The sequence below is a fragment of the Cyprinus carpio genome, chromosome A11 (assembly GCF_018340385.1).
Source record: "Cyprinus carpio isolate SPL01 chromosome A11, ASM1834038v1, whole genome shotgun sequence".
NCBI classification, from domain to species: Eukaryota; Metazoa; Chordata; class Actinopteri; order Cypriniformes; family Cyprinidae; genus Cyprinus; species Cyprinus carpio.
Genome location: NC_056582.1, coordinates 17,614,304 through 17,635,811, shown reverse-complemented (window position 1 = coordinate 17,635,811; position 21,508 = coordinate 17,614,304). Strand labels below are relative to the sequence as shown.

At 37.6% G+C, this 21,508-nt stretch overlaps 1 protein-coding gene across 4 annotated transcripts in view; it reads right to left on the bottom strand.

The window, feature by feature from the left end:
- Positions 1-956: 956 nt before the first annotated feature.
- Positions 957-21,508, bottom strand: part of LOC109107504 (protein diaphanous homolog 3-like) — a 280,378-nt gene continuing 259,826 nt past the window's right edge. For all 4 annotated transcript variants that reach the window (XM_042766599.1, XM_042766602.1, XM_042766600.1 and 1 more), the window contains one exon: positions 957-2,464. In XM_042766599.1, the coding sequence (XP_042622533.1) occupies positions 2,205-2,464 (260 nt within the window). In that variant the 3' untranslated portion in view covers positions 957-2,204. The remainder of the gene's footprint in view (positions 2,465-21,508) is intronic.

The window sequence follows — 21,508 nt, the reverse complement described above, 5'->3', positions numbered from 1 at the left end:
GGTAACAATATGCAACATGCTAAGGGAACTTGTTCTAAGGTTTTTTCCCCCTCCATTTCAGGATCAATATTTTAGGATGCATTTATGTACACTATAGTTTGGGGATGGTAAGATAATGTATGCTTTTATGCTCACCAAGGCTGCATTTACTGAGTGTGTTCACGGGGTGTGTGTGTGTGTGTGTTTTCACTACTGTGAGTGTGCACTAGGATTGGTTAAATGCAGAGCACAAATTCTGAGTATGGGTCACCATACTTGGCCACCCATCACTTCAATTTTACTTTAATAAGAGATGTAAGTATCAATTTTTGATACTTTTTAAAATAAATTTACTATAAGTTTAGAAAAAAGACTTCTATTTAAAAGTAGTATCTAACTAAAAATGACTATTTTATCCAATATTTGTCAGGGCCATCTATCTTCCTTTAATTTGATAGATTATAAGCAATATAAGCAGTACTTGAATGTCACAAGCAGTTGCTGCCAATGTCAGTCAATCACATAATGCTGGCTAAGAACGTGATAGACAGCAAGTTTTCTGCTATCAATCCTTTATTTTAAGCAACCAGCATTCCCAAAATCTAAATAACTCCAGTGCCCTAATGCTGTGAAGGGGCAAACCGACCTCCCCCATTTCCACTGGATTAATTAAACTGGAACAGACACCTTTGGAAACAGCATTAATTATTATTTACAATACAAAAAAACAATGTGATTGTGGGTCGCAGAGGCTTTCATCTCTCCAGGAGGTGCCAGCCTCCCTCTTTAACCTCAACCCGGCTCTCAGGTAACAGTGCATAAAATGAGATTTCTGAACGAATGAGAGGATGTGCCAGAACATATGCACCCTTTTAATGAGGGAAACTGACTGAGTAAGTGGAACGAAAAAAGAAAAAAAAAAAAGAAAAAGAACTGACATTCATCTGTTTTGAAGCCAAACAAAAGACTGAGTTCTCTGTATTGTTTTTCTTTTCTTTATTTTATTTGAAACATTTCACCAAAGGATGTCACCGCAATAATGTCTATCCAATAACAGGAATGTTGTTTCAAAGAATCATAAAAGGTGATGGGAGTGCAGTAAGTCCAGGGAGAATGAGAGAGAGGGGAGAGATTTCCTACCTGATTGACAGCAGGACAGAGGGAAAATCACATCAGGAATAATACAGATAACATGAAGTAGAACATGAAAACTTGTCAATTATACAATGAGAAAACACGTGCATACACAACAAGACAAAGGACAAAAAGAAACCAAAGAAATCAAATGTCTATTAAAAAAAAAAAAAAAAAAAAAAAAAAAAAAGAAACAAAAACTTTATTTGGAAAAGCCACAGATCCAAGAACAAATGTGCAGAAGAGGAGTGTGCATTACATCAGTGAGGTTTGCTAAGTAGTACAAATACTCCTGGCACTCAGGGATCTGCTGTCAGTGGCTCTCCTAATACAGAACCGCTGCTCTTGCATAGTGCCGTCTCTCTTGAGTGGGCCAAAACCCAACTAATACATTCCTTTTAATCTCAAAAACAGTAAAAATAAGTACACAAGTATTTAAGTATAAAGATTTCCATGCATAATAAATTTTTTTATTAATTTGAATACATATACAGGAATACAAACATAGGTCAAAAAGATTCATACTGAAAAAAAAGTGATTTATATTTATAATAAACATGTTAAGATATAGCTGTTTTTAAAGACGTTAAAATATTTTTGGGTTGTATGAAAAGGGTAAAATATGTCTGAATGCGGAAAGGGAAAATTTGATTTGATAAATTTGAACTGTTATAGGTCAAAAGTCTATGTATGTGAAAGTGCCTTAAAGAGCAGTTTGAAGCCTTTTAAAGAGTAATAATTGGTCTGTTTATGACATAAAAAAAGACAAGTGCTTGGCCCAAAGGTCACTCTAAACAGTCTGGTAATTAGATGCTTAGTAAAATATAACAATGAGTTTTCATCCTGGACTCGACCAGCACAAAGACTCGCACTTCTGTGGACAACAAGTCTGCTGTTAGAGGTAAAAGGGCAGAGGAGACGGGTGGGAAAGGTTAATTGTTAAGACTTTTCTTTTGCGTGTATGAGCGCAACCCGATGGCATTTATTAGCAAAAAGTGACTATGCGCTTTGGTTTTTTTTTTTTTTGTGTCCGTGTCACCGTACTGACTACAGAGGTCAAACCTGAGAGGTCTGGGGAAGCGGTGATGTCATCACAGGGCACGCAGGCGGGCGAGCAAGGCCTCCACGTCTGTGTCACCACTGGATGAGCAAAGCGTCGGAGTTTGCTCTTTTTCCTTCTCTCGCGCTCTGGCTTTTTCTATCTCCCCCTCGGGCCGGTGGGTCAGCCTGTGGGCTGCAGAAGGATGGGGTTCACTCTTATAATGAGGCTCCTTGGCAGTGGGTGCTCGTGTCGAGTTGAAATTGATATTCTGCCGCGACCGTGACCTTTGCAGAGGTGCCTTCATGTTTTCTGTGGGAGAGATGGGAGGGAGAGATAGAGATAGGAAGAAAAAAAAACAGGTTCTCATGAAAACGCTTATAAAAGTTAGCAGCTCTTTGAGGACGGGTCATGCCGATATTAATGTCATCAAATAAATGAGAGAGGAAGACAGAGAGCGATGCAGTCGACAGCATGACAACACGAGAATTATTGTGAGGCACACATGTAGAAGTTCGCTCACCTCTCACCTGTTTTTCTAGCATTTCCAGCACTAAATCTCTGATCTGTGACGTGGCGCAGGGGCTTTTGGGAAGACGTTACACTGACTTAATGCTCTGCACTGCTGTACTACCTCAGCACATCTACCTGAACAACTTAAACCCATCAGACTGATGCAACCTCTGAGCGTCCTTCTTACTCACTCTTACAGCCAACCATACTGTGACAGATACATGCAGAGGATTTCAAATGTCTGAAATCAGGAGTGAAAATTCTTTGATTTAGATGTTTAATACATTTTTTTATGATAAAATATCAGCATAACAATTTGACTGAAATACAAATAAAATATTCATAAAAAAATCAGACTAATGGCAGTAGCATTAGATTAGATGCACAGAAAATGCAGAATCTTATTCAGTTATTATTTCACAGTTATACCATAAAAACCTTTAAAGTTTGATCTTGAAGTATAAAAGCATTACAAACAAAGCCTTAGTGTGCAAAGCACACTCTTTCACTTCAGCACAGGAGTGAGGGACAGAGTGATGTATGAATGCTTTAAACAAGGACAATCACTACAAACAAGGAGAGAGAGAAGAGCCAAGCAAAATACTGCAATAATAGAGCCTACAGACATGATGGTTTCTTCATCCTCAAACAAATGTCCCACTGAAAATGCTCAGCTGGTTTTGTATCTTCTCATAATAGTTTCTAAAGGTCTAAGCTGCAAATTTAGGCACAGGTGCAGACATTCAACACATCAAATTATCTTCATCAAGCTGTAAGACCATGAAAGAAAACAAAAGAAAGAAGAGTAGTGCCAGCTTGTCCATGATGCTACTTGTAGGGTGTTGCTGAGTGGTTGCCAGGATGTTTCTTTGAGATTGCAAAGGAATGTCTTGCCCAAGACAAAAAAAAAAAAAAAAAAAAAGTCTACTCACAAATATGATATTCAGGTCTCTAGATAAATTAGTGCATTGTTCTATGCAGGTCTAAGGAACATTTTAGTTTTACCTAGAGTTTCTAGTTCCTAAAGTTTTGAAAGAAGTCACTTATGCTCATCCAGGCTGCATTTATATGAACAAATAGACAGTAAAAACAGTAAGATTTTAAAATAATTTATTTTTAAATGTATTTCCGTCACAGAATTTCTCCAGTCTTCAGTGTAACATCAACCTTGAGAAATGACTCCTATGATTATGAAATATCAAGAAATATTTCCTAATAGGATCAATGCTGAAAACCAATCCTGAATGCAAGGATTTATTTTTAAAAAATCCTACTGACCAAAACTTTTGAACTGTAGTGTATGTAGTAATAGTACTATTAGCCTTAACAATCAACGCTTACATTCCTTGTATTTAGACTCTATAGTTTATGCATGATTACGTATAATTCAAGACTTGTAAGGATGTGTGAATGCTATCATGTGTGCTGACCTTTTTAAAGATAGTACATAGTAAACAATCTCATATCTTATCTAAGCAATGTGTGAAGCTCTATGATTGTGTATATGCTCTCAGTGGACAGGACAGAATGCAGTCTACTGTGCCATCCAGAGCAAATGAGAGGTTTGAGATGGATGGTGACTGTAATGTACAGTACAGGAGTGAGTGGTGAGCCATGCTCGGTGTGTGTGTGGTAGTGAGTTCTCTGTGCTCTCATTACTGCTTTGAGAGAATGTGCACTCGTTTGTCTCTGTGTGCCGCTCTCTGCCCTATGCTTCAGGCCACTTTCATTAGTCTCTTTGGCTCTTCCTCTTTTGCCTTCATTTCCTGCTCGTCCCATTTGCTGTTTCCCGTTCTTAAAATAATCTTTCTTTTTCTCTACATGACTTTGTTTGGCTCCTTAGTACTAAATTTCTTCATCCTCTTCTTCTTTTCTCGCTCAGACTGACCCTGCTGATGTGGAGAGGCTGCTTGCCTCTCATTAGTGTGAGGATGAGGTCTGTGTGTGTCTTAATGAGTGTTAAAACAAGCAACAGTGTATGACGACTTTTTTTTTTTTTTAACCATCCACTGAAAAGCAGCAGATGCCAAGATTTTTTTTAACCTTTTTACAAGGAGTGAGAGACAGAGGAAGAAGAAGAAGCAGTTAGCAGCTATGACAGTCATGCTCTATTACAATTTCACGTAAAAATACAAAATGCATTAAATATTATATGTAATATTAAACATATAAAACTCAATATCATTTAAACTTAAGAATGGATAGACTACACAGAACTTAAGAACTTCTTTCAATTAAAAAAAAAAAAAAATGACAATTTAATCTTTTATCCCACTGGCCAATAACTCAAAAAAATTATATTAATATTCTAAAAACATTTAAACTGTCCAACTTTTTAGCTTCCCTCAAGCATCTATGAAGCAAACACACACTGCGGTAGAAATCTGAATGCCACGTTCCTTTCATCAGTAAGTACCACCTCAGTTAGGCTCATAAAAACTCGCTCACGTCCAGACTGTGTCATCTGAGAGAGACACTCTCATTCCTCTCTTCAAATAGAACAGGGCTGAAATACCGGTTTCTGACTTTAGAGATCATTTGCTCAATTTGCATTTTCACTGGGGGCCGCAGAGAAGCTTACTTTCTTTTCATCTCTTTTCCCTCTTCCTTTCTGTCCCTCACTCTTCACCTGAAGTTTTGGCAGGAGACTCGATGGAACGTGACAGCAGATGAGGGCACTTGATGAACCTAACGAGCTCGAGTTGCAATGGAGCCTGTCTCGCACCAATCGGGACTTTAGGGGCTCACCACAATGCAATCTGTGACACGTAATTTCCCCCTCTGCACGGTGTAAGGTTTGCTATGTAATCTATAGAAGTGTTAGTAAGGCTGATGAATGGCTGAAATCACATGCAAATTAACATGACTTTGCTCGGTTGGAGAAACAGGGTAGCCAGTCATGTCAATGATACTCCTTTGTTGTCAGGGTTATGCATGCTAAACACATGGGTTACACATATCGTGAATACTTTAATGTGATAAACAATACAATAGGGTGTACAATACAGAATTGGCTAATGAGATCTCTTTGGGATGGATTAAATTGATCAAAAGTGATAGTAGGGACTTTCACATTTTTACAGAAAAAAAAGTCATATTTCGAATAAATGGGCGAATAAACTTTTTTTTTCCATCAAAAATGGCAAAACATCCTGGAAAAAAAGTAGCGTTTCTTTTTTAATATTAATTGGTAATGATTTTTTTATTTTTTTTTTTTTTGAAATACCTGTTTTTTTTTTTAGAATGATTTATTAATTATAATGTGACACTGAAGAGTAAGTAGCACAACTTTTTTCAACATTGATAATGATAATACATTACATTTTAAAAATTATACAACACAGAAAACTGTAAAGATTATTTCACAATACTACCATTTTTACTGTTTTTTATTTAATAAATGAGGCCGTGGTGAGCATAACAACACCCCCAAAATTTAAATTTTGTCGTCATTTATTCATTCAATTCAATTCATTCATTTCAAGATATTTTGAAGTATGTGCGTAAACCAAATAGTTGACGTATGGAAAAAATACTATGGAAGCCAATGGTGATTTCTGAATGATCATGTGACACTGAAGAGTAATGATTCTTCTTTTGCATTCAACAGAAGAAAGAAACACAGGTTAGGAACAACATGACTGTGTGTAAATGATGACAAAAATAAACTTTTAAATATCTCTTTAAATAAATAAATAAGTACCCACTTTTAATTTGTAAAATGTTTTTAGTGTTTTATTTAAAACTTTTATCAACAACAACAAAAAAAAGAGCAGAATATTGATATTGACCATTTATCAGTTATCAACCATTACATCATAACACTAATTACTTATTTAATTAGCACAACATCAGTGCATCCAAAAAAAAAAAAAAAAAAAAAAAAAAAGGAAATCAAATCAGAATGGTTACAGTTTGGTTCAGCACTTGATGCCCAAAGCATAATCTGAGTTCAATCAAAAACAGCGAAGCACTAAAGTACAGTGCATGTAGTTTTTTATGGACAACACATGGGAAATTAAGTTTGCCTGCTGTGAATTATAGCAGCAATGTAAGGGAAAGTGAGCTGATGTAACACTACAGTTTGATGCCTAAATTTATCTTAATGACCAGGCTTGTCCTACCAGCCCTCTCTCGTTTGGACTCTGTGGATACTTGTTTATCTACATTTAGGCGGAAAAGGGGGAGATGGCACATGTAGACAAGGTCAAGGGAAATCAGAGCTAATTCTGAGCAGGTGAAACGGACCAGAACTACTGATAATAATAATGCCTTATAGCCCACAGGGACGTGATTATGGGCTGCCATATGAATAACAGAATACCCTGGGCGACAGAATATGGGTTTGGTTATGCACGAATGGCAAACAATGTCAGACTACGAGAGACTGTGTGTGTGTATTTGATGCAGCGGCTCTCAGATGATGAGACCAGTGCGAGAGGGGAGCCCTGACTCATAAAGGGGGCTGTAATTCAGAGCCTCTATGATACTCTAATGTCCCTTTTTGTCTGACTGAAGGACTCTGAGACGGATGACCTGCACATTATCCCTTATGCTTACATGAGTTAAGCAGTAATTAAACATATCAGCAGAGACATGCCTCATCCACCGGGCACCCAACAGCCACCCACTGGTGCCACAGGTAAAGCATGGGTAATTTATGGGTTTCAATGGTCTTCATCTGACATTTATGACAGTGGGAAGGCAATTAATATTAAAAAAGATAAAAAAAGAGGAGGAGAGGAGGTTCCAAAAAGGCTGTAACTCTCTAATTGCCAGGCTGAAGTAGTAGCATAACCCCTGAACCCAAGCAAGAGTCATGCATATCAAAGCTTGTACATGTGTTGGTCTGGGATCAGCGAGTGTGAAAAAAAAAAAAAAAAAAAAAAAGTAAAAAGAGAATAAGTTATGCTTCACGGTTAAACAGCATAATTCAGAGGTTCCCTTGTCTTCTCCAAAGACATTGTCTATGTTGCGTGTGCATCTCTTTGTGTTTTATGTGCCTTTGTGTGGGTACATTTTCATGCATTTGTGTATCAGAGATCTTGTGGTATTGAGAACACACAAATGTGGCTTGGATCTGAAACTGGATTTTCAGGATTTGGTCTGAAAGATAAAAAGTAGCAATCACCTCAACCACTTTTGGAGGAATAAAGCAACCAAAAATTAAACATCTGATATAATTTATTCAAACTTATGCAATTCCTAACTTGTTTGGCTTTTTTTCTTTAATAGAACACAGAATATTTTGAAGAATGTTTCTGCTATTTTGCCCATAAAATGAACATCAGCGAGTGACACAAACCTCAAACAGGTTTGAAGGTTCTGGACCCTACTGACTCTCTATGTATGGATGGACACACAAGATGACATTTTGAAGAATGTTGGTAACCAAACTGTTGGTGACCCTTTTCTCCATTGTATGGACAAAAACCATTCATTTTTTAAAATATAATCTTTTAGATTCCTTAGAAAAAAGAAAGTCATAAAGTTTTGAAATGACAAATGAGAGGGTGGCATTCTGGGGTGAACTAGGCCTTTAATACAGTGTGGTTTGTTCAGTCTCCAGCAATCTGTCTGAATTTGTCTGATATTGGGTCCCTGAATGTTAAAGTATATATATATATATATATATATATCCAACTCTGGTGTGTATACCTCTATAAATGCTCTCTTTCTCTCTCTTTGTGCAGCAGCAATCTGTCTGAATTTGTCTTGAATAATGGCTGAATGAGTATTATAACAAAAAATTAGCATATTGTGAAAAAGTTTCATTAGTGGGGAAGTTGTAAAATTAACCCACAGAATTTTGGTTTTTCAGTGCCCTCACAAAAGATTAATTACTAAAAATGAAAATCATTACGGTTTAATGCTTACTTGCTAAACCCGGGGAGATATATAAAAGCATTTTAATCAAAGTGATTGCTGTCACATTAAATCTACATATTTGTTTAGGGGATTAGATATGGGTCTCCCGGGGGGATAGAGGGATTTAGAGATGTGTTGTTTGTTTAGTGTTGTGAGGGTTTATTGATTTTGAGTGAGAGATGGATCCGGGGAGAGAAAAGAATGTCAGACTTGACCCTCGGGGAGAGAAAAGAATGTCAAGAAGAGATCTTTGATGCCATTTCATTGAACTTTGATGTTCAGTATGCCATTTTGAACAACATTAGCTGTTAAAAGAGCTAAACACTACACGTTATACAGTATTTATGTACATGAGAGTGATTCATCTATTTCAGGTCACAGAAGGTCAAAATGTGTGATTCACACACTTAAGCTTGGGTGCATACGCTTTTAAGTAATTTACTTTGACATACATGCACTAACTAGCCGTCGTCTGCCCAAACAAACCAGCACAAGACCAATAATACACAGACAAAAGCAGGAGGACAAATTAACAAGTTATTCAATCTGAGAGCATACCTTTCAGCAAAAAGAGAGATGTGATTGGGTAACTTATGTCCTACAGTGAGAGTCATATGACCAATTGAACATTGCTGTCTCTCACCAAAACAATAGGTTTACAAGCAAACAGAAATTGGTTGGACGGCACCTGGCCTGATGCAACTACAACACTAGATCCTCCTTGATAAGCACATGAGCGTTTGGGGGTAATCAGACCCCAGAGAAGTGACAATCAATCGAGTGGTTGGTGTATATGTGATCTAAACCCCACTGTAAGAACACATATGGTCTCTCTATATAGGCCACTCTCTCACCTTCCTGCACTAATAACTGCTACATGGTAGCTCATGACCTGAGACCACCGACAGCATTTTGATCACTCAATAGGCGCGTTTCCATTACAGATTTGCGCAAAACTTTGATGATATTTTATAAATGTCAATAAAAAGTATTGCGAAATGACGGCATTTCCATTAACCAATGTTATGTTTTGTTTTCTACAAAAGATTCCTGTCCATCAGGATTATAGGTTGATTAAATTCATCTTCATCTTCAAAAACAAAAGCTCAAATTGATGGCCCAGCGTTTTCTGGTCAACCTGATAGAATACGTTCGGTTGGCATCACAGATACAAACTATCAGACAGAAGCTTTGGGAAGGGGCCAGAAAGACAGTGTGAAAACGATTTAGTGACAGATATGAGACAAAGCAGAATGTCTCCTGACAGTTGCTAAGTGAGACAGACAGTTTGTTAAGATTGGGTCGACTGGGCTCTCTTCACAAGCTGCTCTACTGCGATGCAAGTTCATGAACATTTTTGTGTGGATAGATGCATGTGGGAGAAAACGTACCTCTAATTGGAAGTAACGTATATCTGTCATTGTGAATCTGCTCACTGCAACTAGGGCGAACGGTTGAAGAGCTGCACAATTAGCAAAGATTCAAACGAAATAAGTCGTCACACTGGCAGTTTCTGTGAAGCTCCACAGAACAGGAAGTTGGGCTGGGGTTTAAAGTAATTAGAGAGAAGGAATCTTCATTTGAATGCCAAACCTGATGAGTTTCCAGAATATTTTTTGCTACAGGACATCTGTCTGCATGGTGCTGCAGGGATGAGTAATTTTTCAATCCAGCCCACTCTCATTTATATCGCTGTCTACCACTGGCTCACTCCATCTTTCCACTATTCCCAAACTCCCTTTCAGTGATTCCTACGGTTTTTTTTCTCTCTCTTTTTTTTTAGTCATAGCTTTTGTCCTCAAAAGAAAATGTTTTAAATTTAGTCAATATTTTGTCCTCAAAAGAAAATGTTTTAAATTTAGTCAATATTTTGTCATGCCATATTCATTCATTTTAGTAAACTTAACTCGCAATGAAAGGCATTTAATTTTAGTTGACTAGACCAAAGTTTAAACAAATTTAAAACATTTTGAAAAATGTATAAACCTTTATTTATTGAAACACACAGAACTATAAAACAAAATATACAATTGGTTAATAAAACTGACATAAAAGTAGTGTTATTTTAGTCAAATAATTATTCCTATTAATTACTTATTTAATTGCTGGCATAAATATAAACCTGCTGTTTTTTGAATAAAGTCAAATTATAGATAAAATAATCCAATATAAGTATGGGAAATTCATTAGTTGTACCCACAACAAAATAAAATATTACTAAAATTAAAAAATTATCACCAGAAAAGGTTATCAGTAATTTCATTCAAAAATTTGTGTTTCCCATATTCTCTTCCTCTAGCAATTTCTCAATGGCTTCCTTTTCCCCTGTCCGTTGTCATGAAGTGCCATCGATTCAGGTCTAGTCCATCTGTGCATTCTCTCTCCCTAGACTCTGCTTCTCTCCATGTCTCCCTTTTTCTCCCATCAAAGTCCTTTAGGTTAATGAGTAGAGTGACTGATGAGCTGCAGATGGAGCGAAGGAGGGTGGGGGGGGGGGGGGTTGTGGGTGGGTGTGAACTGTCAGTTACCCAAGATGGGACTTAAGGGAGGGGTGGTCGTAATTGATCGGATTTTGCTGTAATGTATTACCACCTCCACGCACGGATAATGGCTAACTCTGGCTAATGACTGTTGGCAACGACCAGCACTTCATTGATAGCTGATGTTTGCCATTAACTTCCCTTCTCATTACAGACTATAGACTAGTTTTCCATAAGTCTTAGGCAGTTGGTTATTAATGTGGAAAAACTATTTCAATCAAGGGTCATTCACATCTTAATTGTGCTTTAGAATTCAATATGCAGATCCATTGTGGCAAAACCTTGGATTCTGATCAGGTGAGATGTTACATCACCAGATCAAACAGAACTATTGTTTTTAATGACTTTTTGAAGTTCGCTCCGCTCCACCCTGGGCGCTTCTCCCCAAGTCGCAGGGCTTTTCTCTCGGATGCCTTCGACAGCTCTCAATATGCACATCCAGCCTCGTGAAACGTACTTATGAATTCAAAACAGCCTCAAGTCATGCTCCATATTTCATTGAAGTTGAATATTTAAAAAGATCAACCCACTCAAAACCCCATAAACCTTTCTTACGGAGGCTTCTCTGTCCTAAAAATAAAATCTCATATGCCGTATCATATTACAGGCGGCTCCATCAGGCTCTTGAGCTTTCTTTAACAAGCAGACAGGGCCATTCTGGTAAACAGGCTGTCTGCGTCTACAAAACGTATGTTCCTCTCCCGGTCTCCTCTCTAGTCGAACACACTTCCTTAGCCTGCCCTCCACTGAGGCCTCATGTTCCATCGGACTATGAAATGAAAAAATCAGGCCACAAACAATTGATTATTTAAGTTTTACATATTTACACTTAATCACTTTCATCCAAAGGGACTTGCATTAAAACTAAGTTACTTTTTTCAGTTTATGCATTCTGTATGAATCAAACCCATGACCTGACATTACTAGCATTACACTCCACTATTTGGGAAGCTATTTAGCATTCTGTATGAATCAAACCCATTTTGTTTTTTTTTTAAGATTTCACTATTTGGGAAGCTATTTAGCCACTGCACTGCAGTCCCCATTTTCCTGTATGTGATTTTGCTGTTTATATACTTTACTGATACTGCACTCCTGCTAAGTGACCAAGTAATTTTAATTATATATAATTATATTTCAAATTTGTAATTTCAAACTGGCACCTTTCCAGAGAGAATCAATATGATAACTAACCTCAGTCCCTTGTCTCATAAGACCCATCTGCCAATCATAAAGAGTTAAGACAAGGAACACTTCTGCTGCTTATTTAACAGGATATGGGCTTGAATTTCTTCTGAGATTGACATTTACATAATGCAAAGGTTTATTTTTCTTCTTTCTGACCGGTGCGTTAACCCTTGGGCACTAAATATTCTCCTTTGATTTCGGAACAACTGCGGCGCTGCCTTTTGTATCTCTTAAACAACATTAATAATGCCACTAATGTCAACAGCTGTGGTACATTTAATCAAATCAGCCTGCCTAATCCTGCTCCGGTCAATAGAACTCGAATAGAAACAAATGAAGCTCGATTCAGACAGTATAAAAGCAGGTTGAAGGTCACATGTTTTTAATTAAACAAACTAATGGCTACGGAGGCAAAAGAAGGCGAATTGTTTCAGCTCATAATTTCTAATGAGACTTTTGGCGTAGGCGATAAAGGCAGATGCTTCATGCATTCGTGAAAGGTCAACTCTCATTGCCATTCTGACATAGCCTCTCTCACCTTTTCCCTCGCCTGGCACACTACCGTTAGCCTCTCAAACAGGAGGAGAAAAATCAGCACGCTTGCCCTTTTAACGATAGAACCCTCTTGATGGTTCTGCCCATGCATGACACTGTAAACAGCACACAGAAAACATCCCTCCTTATTTAATTAGATCGCAATGATGCTTCTGATAAAAATGCGATTTTCTAGACGTTACGTTTGGTGAATTCTCAACTGGACTGTCTGTAAAAACAGACTCATTTTTCATAAACAAACAAAAAACTACCTACTGCTGCGTTTCTGTCTGCCTCATGCTGAGATTAATAATGAAGCAGCCTGACATTTGAAACAGAGGGACCGATTTACAGCAGTTTGAGTCACATTTTCACCGCACGCATGCACACACACACACACACACACACACACACACAAAAAGAAAAACATTTTAATGCATTTGTTAACACTTTCAAGACCTCATATCAAGAGAGGGTAACGAGTGAGTGATAAAGTTGCATGCCACACATTTTCATGTGCAACAGTGGTGTAGTGAACAACACATCATTATACTAGACAACAGTTTAGCATTGGAGTCTTCTGGGCAATACTAATGGTTAATTTAGGTCCTGGATCACAATTAGACTTAATGCAAGACCTTGCTGAAGGTCACAGATGATCCGTTACGAGGGGAAAAAAAAGACGCAAATTAACTGAAGCATGACTGTCCGGTGAGATGTGAATGTTTTTTTTTGTGTACATGTGCACTGAGTGGGTGTGAGAGAATGTGTATTTTTACACTTCCCCCCGGCCAAAGATGGAGCAATTAAAAAGACATGCACCAATAAGCCCCTTCTCTGTAGAACGTCACGGTAACCTCCATTAAAACAGAGAGAGATGGACTACAGTATATTCTTATATCAGAGCTGAGGAGAGCTGATCATAAACCACTCATTTAAAGGGATAGTTCACAAAATAAATAAATAAAAAAGAAAACAAAAATATCACTGCCCCCTTCTATACAATAATAAAAATAAACAAGAGAGGGAAAAAAATCAATATATAAAAATAACATTATATTTGATGCCATTCTGTTCTGATGCCATGCGATTTTGTTTGTTTGGTTTGAACTTGGGTCATCTTAAGTGTCCATTGGTTTAGACAAAAAAAATTTCACTATAGAAAAAAAGAAAACAAATAAACATCAACAACGACCAATGCTTCTATGGCATTCATTTTAGTCAATCTTAATTTCAACATTTACCAATACATTTTGCTATTTGTTAACATTAATCAATGCACTGTGAATGAACATGAAAAACAATTAATATTTTCACAGTAAGAATGCTTTAAAAATATATTTTGCTCATTGTTAGTTGATATTAGCTAATGCATAACAAACAGGACCTTATTGTAAAGTGATATAAAATAAATAAATAAAAAAACTTTAACTGTGCAGTAGCCTTTATACTTTCACATATTCAAACTTGCTGTGTTGCAACTTGTCACAGGACATGCACTGATCAACGCTCACTATCGCTGTCATCACACCTAGCACGATGCATCTTCTAGAGGCATATTTAAATCAATGCAATTAAGATGAGAACTGTGACACAGAATAAGATTTTTTTTAAGCAGAAAAATGCCCTTCTCTCTTCTAATGGATAAAGCATCATCAGAGAAATGCATGAACACAGATCAGTGACCTTAGATTAATGCAGCTGACCTCTGTGCAGATTTTCATCAATAAAACGAAGACTGATCAAAACAGGTCGAACAACAATAAGCACCACAGACCAAAAAGATATTTGTTCCCACAGCTCTCTAAAATCCCACCCGAAGGTATGGCAGAAATATTCAGAAGTCCTCTGGAGGCTAATGATGTACTGGACACAAAGCCAAGCTTGTACCTGATGGACCTAAAATCCATAAAGACATAGTACATGGCTTGTGGTGGCAAGGACAAGCTACAAATTAGATTGAAATTATTGATTTGAATCAATTGAGAGAGTGAACATTTCCCTTGACCTCATAGAAGAGTGAAACAGAAGTAATTGAATTGTACCAGTGTATATTGGGTGTGTTCAGGTACAGTCATTTGGAGACTCGCCTGGTGGCCCTGAAAGACTATCGACTTAGAGCTGATCCAATGACCAGGGCTAAGAAGACAAAAGCTCTCTGTGTGCATGTCTACAGAGATACCTCTATGAGATTTTAGCACCATAATCCATTTCTAAAGGAAGAAGGAAAATGGTAAGGAAGGTTGATTCATGAAACTACTGGTGTAAAGTAAAAGTGTGTTCATTTACACGTCCAGAGGTCGCTTTGTACACAATTTGCTGCAGAGCAACAGGGTTTTCGTGCCTCACAGCATCACAGCGAGCTGCACGGCTCCCTGCAGAGCCCTACCTGCAATTACCAGCCCACTAACACATTCTGAAAGACTTGCACGAACACAGACAACACTAGCAAGTAAACAGATGTGCCCTCGGAGCAGTCTGTGGCAATCATTTCTCACTTTTCCTCTATATCAGGAACAGACAGATTTGCAAGATACATATTTGCAAATAAAAACTTATTCCACAAAAAATATCAAGTTTTCAACACTTGTCGTTTCTTGAGCAGCAAATCAACACATTAGAATAATTTCTGAAAGATCATGTGGCACTGAAGACTGAAGAAATTCACAATCAACAGGCACCAATTACATTTTTTTAATTGATATAAAGAAAACTGTTATTTTAAATTGTAATATTTCACAATATTAGAAGTAATGTTAGATATTATGTAAAAGTACACAGAGTATAAGTATGAATTACAGTGCTGGTGTTTTATGCTGCAGGGTAAATGTGTGACTGTGTAAGTGTATGTTTTAGAAGCATGAAAGATTTGCTCAGCACTTACGAGGTGCTGAAGTAAGAACTGGGTTTAAAATTCACAAAATAACATTGAGGTTTCAAGCTTCTGTTCCAAACTCTGCCAGTGTTGTTTACGCCGCAAACCCCTACTATCCGACCACAAACAACCTCCTAAACAACCTCTCTTATTCATAAAAATCTCAGCAATAGAATTTGAACAGGAACAGAAAGTATGACACACACATACTGTACACACTTCTGTGAGTGTACAGCTATGGAAAGGCTTCCAAATATGGCTGCAAGTACAAGAAGAGGAGGAGAATAAAGTGACAAAGAGAGGAGCCAATTAATCTGAATGTTCACAGAGGTCAACTGGCCTCAGTGCCTTCATCAGGCGATGAGGAGATGCAGCATGGAGCAGACCAAACACAACCCACGGGGGGACTGAAGTCTGAGAGGGCCTCATGATTATTAGCGTAATTAAGTTTGTATGGTCATTACAGAGTGTTCCCATGAATGCCAGCCATGTCAAATTAAAATCCTATGTGGGGTGGAATACTGATCGAACCCACAGCCACATTTAAACATGCTCTTTAATGAGAGAGAGGGAGTGAGAGATCAGACAAAGACAGGTGTGTTTCAAGACCTTGAGTAGACAGAAGATCCACTAGAGCACAGAGCTGTTGTTTGTCTGGACTGAACAGCCTTTGACGGAGGATTTCACATGCTCCAATACAGATGAGCTCTAGAGAAGCAGGTATGAAGGCCTTATGGTTCTCAACCGATATGTTTTATTTCCCCAAAAGCTGATCTATAAAGTTGATCAATAATTCAAAGATCAAAAAAAAAAAAAAAAAATGTCAGGCCTAAACCTTACAATCACATAAACTTCTTTTATTTTAAATTCATTTTAAGTCTACTTACATTCAATCTGCAATTTAGTATCCTATTTCTTACTTCATTGAAACCTTCAGGAACTGAGTTGGAAAATCTTTTACTTAGGGAAAAGCGCATCAGCATTCTGTCAGTGGTCAAGCAGCATCATAGATCGCAAACAAAGAATTACTCAAAAGAGAGAGAAACTGGTTGAGAAGAGAGATGGAAAGGAGCGGAGAAGGAGAATGAGTCACAGATGTCGAGGTCCTTGCGATGGGCTGACACTGATAATGTTCTGCTCAAGTGTCTGAATGGTCAGAGTGTTGACAAAAGGAATATTCCTGAGGCCACCAAGCTATGAATGGCACTGTGATTTCTGTTTTGGAGCCACACAGCTTCGGTTTGGAGCACAAGCGCAATAACGAGCCATGAAAACTCTCCCCATGAGGTTTAGCCTGAGATTTGGGTTTCTGTCTGTCACCACGGTGTGTGAATCCTCTGCTGTTAGGACCACCTCTGTCATCCACAGCACAGAGAGATGGAGGGAGTCAGAGAGAGCTTTACATTAATGTGATAGAATACGCTTTTTCTTTGCTCTCTGATAGCTGTCGCTGGTCTGTGCGTGAGAGTCCACTTAAGCCACAGTGAAGAACGCACTGCTTCATACATATCACAAAGAAAAATGGCAAGTGCATGTTGAAATCACCAGTTTATGTAAAAATGAATGAAACGCATTGATTGCAGCATTTCATGCACAGTAGATCTGCACACTGTTCTTTTTACGCATTGTTTGCCGCGTTGAATCGGTTTCGCAAAACTATATATGATCATATTGCTTAAGTTCGATTTATTTTTTATTTTTTGCAACTCAAACCAGGCTAACTGAGACTAAAATTATCTGTAGATTCAGCGTGCAGGTGCTCCAGGCTAAAACATCTTTAGGAGAGTCCAGAGGTGCTCCAACAGTCTGACAGTGACACCTCCCAGTCTCCCCTTCCTCCCTCATTTTTCTTCTCCTCCAAGAAGGGTATTTAGAACGATGCCCCAAAGGTTCTATGTCTGTCTGTAAAGTGGCGTAGTCAAGGGGGAAAGAGACTGTTAGCTGTCAGGACTGACAAACGAAAAGGACTCACACACCATCAGAAACCAGAAAACGGGCCACACAGAATATCCCAGCAAACATGCTTGAGAGAGAGAGAGAGAGAGAGAGAGAGAGAGAGAGAGAGAGAGAGAGAGAGAGAGAGAGAGAGAGAGACAGTAAGCCAGTGAGAGCTGAGGAGAGTTCAAAATCTGATTTAGATCTGTCCTCTTGCTAATTTTCTTCAGTGTGTCAGCACATCTCTGACTTCACATGAGTACTGAATACTTGGCCTCTGATTAAAATTGACTGGATGAAGGAAAAAACAGCTTTTTGCAACTTTTGATCGATAGAACAAAACAGACAGAAACATAAGCCATAATCAAAACTGAGTCTCCTGCTCTAAACATTAGACCATGGCTCCAAAATCTAAAAATCTTTTTGTGACTCACAGGCTTCAACACAACTAAATGTATCTTTTATTTAATAATATTTATATTTTAGAGACTAATCACAATTATTTTCTTCTTTTGAAGAAAACAATTTTTTTTTTTTTGAAATACAGACATTCAAATATCAGAATAGTGTATGTATTTTATTTTATATTTATTGTATTGTATTTATTTTTTTCCCCAGAGTTTTTCCTCACCACAGTTATCCTTAATCTTGCTCAATGGGGGTTTGTAAGGCAATATCTTCTGCAAAGCTACTTTGGAACACTGCCTTTGTTGTGAAAAGTGCTTTACAAATAAATCTGAATTAAATTAAAAAACGTTTCTCTTTAGATTTTTACATCCAACAATAAGAGTTGCACGGTCTACTTAATACAGAGTAATAAAAAATTCCAGCTAATATTTTAAGAAATTCTTTGATTCATTTGGCTTTAGTATAATGGAAATATAACACCCAGCATTTGTAGAGAATTTCTGTAGGTTTGTCAGAGTCTAAGGTGATGGGTACACTGCAGAAGCCCAGTAAAGAAGAGACAGGTATTGAGGACAGATGTGGAACAGAAGCTGAAAATTAAACCCCTGCAGCTAATAGTAGTTTTTATTACTTTTGGCTAGTGTGCTAATATTAGAATTGCAGTAGAATGCAAGATGTCTTGCTGGTCACTACGAGACGAAAGTCCACATGCAAGTAAAAAAATAAAAAATAATAATAATAAAAAAAAAACCCTCCAAAGCTAAAGCATCTCTTTGGCATTAACCAGATCATGATGGCCCGTTTGGTTAAAAAAAAAAAAAAAAAAAAAAAAAAAAAAATGATGATGAAAAACAGAGCAGTGCCAATGAAGAAAAGATGTGAGAAGACATATTTCAGACCTCCCGGAGTGATCGAAGCATTTCACACTAAAGCAAATCACTGGCAAAAAAGCAACAGTCTTGTCAATAAAAATGTCTTATCCATGTTAAAATGAGACATGAGGCATTCTGAAATCAGACATCAGAGAACTTGTCTCAAGTAACAATCTATCTCTTTTCAGCAAATCTGCAATCAGTCCAATAAAGACATGTAGAGCCTCTCAATCCATTACTGAAACTTACACAATGGGTTCTGAACACTCTTCATTAGAGGGAAGGAAAGTTTAGCTGGAGAAAGAGAGGAGGTACTGCAGAATAACAGAAATGTTGGTATGACCACAAATGCTCTCTTCTCTTTTAAACTCCTACTCTTGAACACACAGAACCACACAGGCTCATCAAAAAGTACTTAGTATGAGTTAGGGGACCGCTACTCTGGTAAAAGATTCAAACTCCACAGGCTCGAACACACACACGCACACACTGGAAAGGAAAGAAACGGTAAAGCAGAGACACAAAGTGGACTTGCATCCTAAATTTTCCACAAACTACTACTTCTTCAAACTTTAAGTCACTGATGCATTGATCTGCATTTCTGACCTGACTTGAAACTTTCTTGTTCACTCATTCTCTGCAGATACTATCCTGAAATCAATTCACAATGACTTTTGCACCAACATTTTATTTTATTTTTTTCCCGTTTCAGGATATTATACTGCCTAATACCAAAACCTACCAAAGAAAGACAGGTTTCAAATGTCATTTTGCGATCTGTCCTCATTGCGGAATATTGTGCAGAAATCAGAATTCATTAAATATTTTTGAAAAATGTCAGTTTGTCTTTGGGGTCCAAAGTTGATTGAACAAAATATATTTTGTTTTCCATAGAAGAAAGAAAGATTTGGAATGACATGAGGGTGTATGCATTATGACAATTTAAATATTGGGGTGAACCATTCCTTCAAGTTCACTTCTAGCATAAACACATGAGTGTTTAACTGTAGAAAATAACAACTTGACTTTTCACACAGTAGGTTCAGATGCATAAACGTTTACACTAGTCGATGAGTGCATCCTTTTATTAATAATTAAGTCAAGTCTCTGAGACTGATGACTGTCTGATGAGGTCACGTCTGAGGAGAAGCATCCGTCTCAGAACACTTGACCTTGAATTCAGTCACTCCACAGCAGATGAACTCACATCATTCCCTTCCAAATCAATCAAATAAAACACACACACACAACAGCAGCAGGCCAAACATCCTTACACAGTGCCAGACAGATAGTATTTAGTCTAAGAAGATAATGTAGAAATAGGAGAAAAAGAGCAAGTGGCAGGAAAAGAGACAATGACAGAGAGTTGAGCAGTGCCACAGAGTGAATGTGCAGTTCAAAAGTTTGTAGTCAGAAAGATTTTTTTTTTTTAATGTTTTTGAAAGCCTCTTTTGGTCACCAGTCTTTTTGTTCACCAAGGCTACATTTATTTGATTATAAAAATACAGTAGAATTGTAAAACATTACAACAATTTAAACTGTTTTCTAATTTAATATATTTTAAAATGTAATTCATTTCTGTGGTGTCAAAGCTGAATTTTCAACAGTTATTACTCTATTCTTCAGTGTCACATGATCCTTCAGAAAACTGTCTACCTGCGTTCTACATTGTCCGGTCACGAACAACTTGTCCCACCCTCAAACACTGTAGTTTGTTCATGTGGTTAACATCATGTCGAGAAGACGCTGCGTTCCTACGCTGTGAAAGTAAATTCGATCTATTTTAACTTCCGAAAGATGAGGCTGAAAAGAATCTGTGGTTAAATGATTATTTTTTTTCCCCCACTGTACCACAGTAGTACAACCCCAGTCTTTCTTGTGTTCCTGTCATTTTACTGACGACTACTTCTCTAATCTCAGGAAGTTCAACACGGGATTCTCAAAACGCTTGCTCTTGAAAGATGGCTCAGTACACAGTTTATTTGGACCAGCTGGCTCTGCTGAATCAATACCTGTAAGTAAACCTGTAAGTGATAGATGTTTATATTTTCTATCAAGCATTCAAAATACAGATGTATGGTAATGGGAGTATCATTTCTGACAAACGCTGTACGCGACAGACCAATCACAACAGACTGGGCCATCTGACCAATCAGAGCAGAGTAGGCTCACAGAAAGGAGGGATTTAGAGAGACAATCTTAGTACTGCTTTGAACGAATCGTTTGAGAATTGTTGGAAAATGAGGTGATATTAAATGCATATTTTGAGAAAATGAAAGTGTTTTTTGACCTTGCATGCATGTAAACCTATTGTAGGAGACTCATAAAAAAATATAAGGAACCTTAAAAATGGCATAATAGGGCACTTTAAAACCTAGAGAACTGCGGTGAGAGAGGCTGAGAGTGAAGAGAAAAACACATGACACATTTCTGTTGTTTGTTCCCTATGTTTTCTTTCACACTCATAACACTATTTATGGCTGTTAAGAGGAGAAATGTTTTGGGCAGTGCCGATGAATGCAGTTTCCCAGTCCTGATTTGAAATCCCAATAGGCTGAAATTACACTGGGTGAAAGTCCAGATCGGTTTGGAGAGTTTAGGAGTTGCTTTCAAATGGAGATTC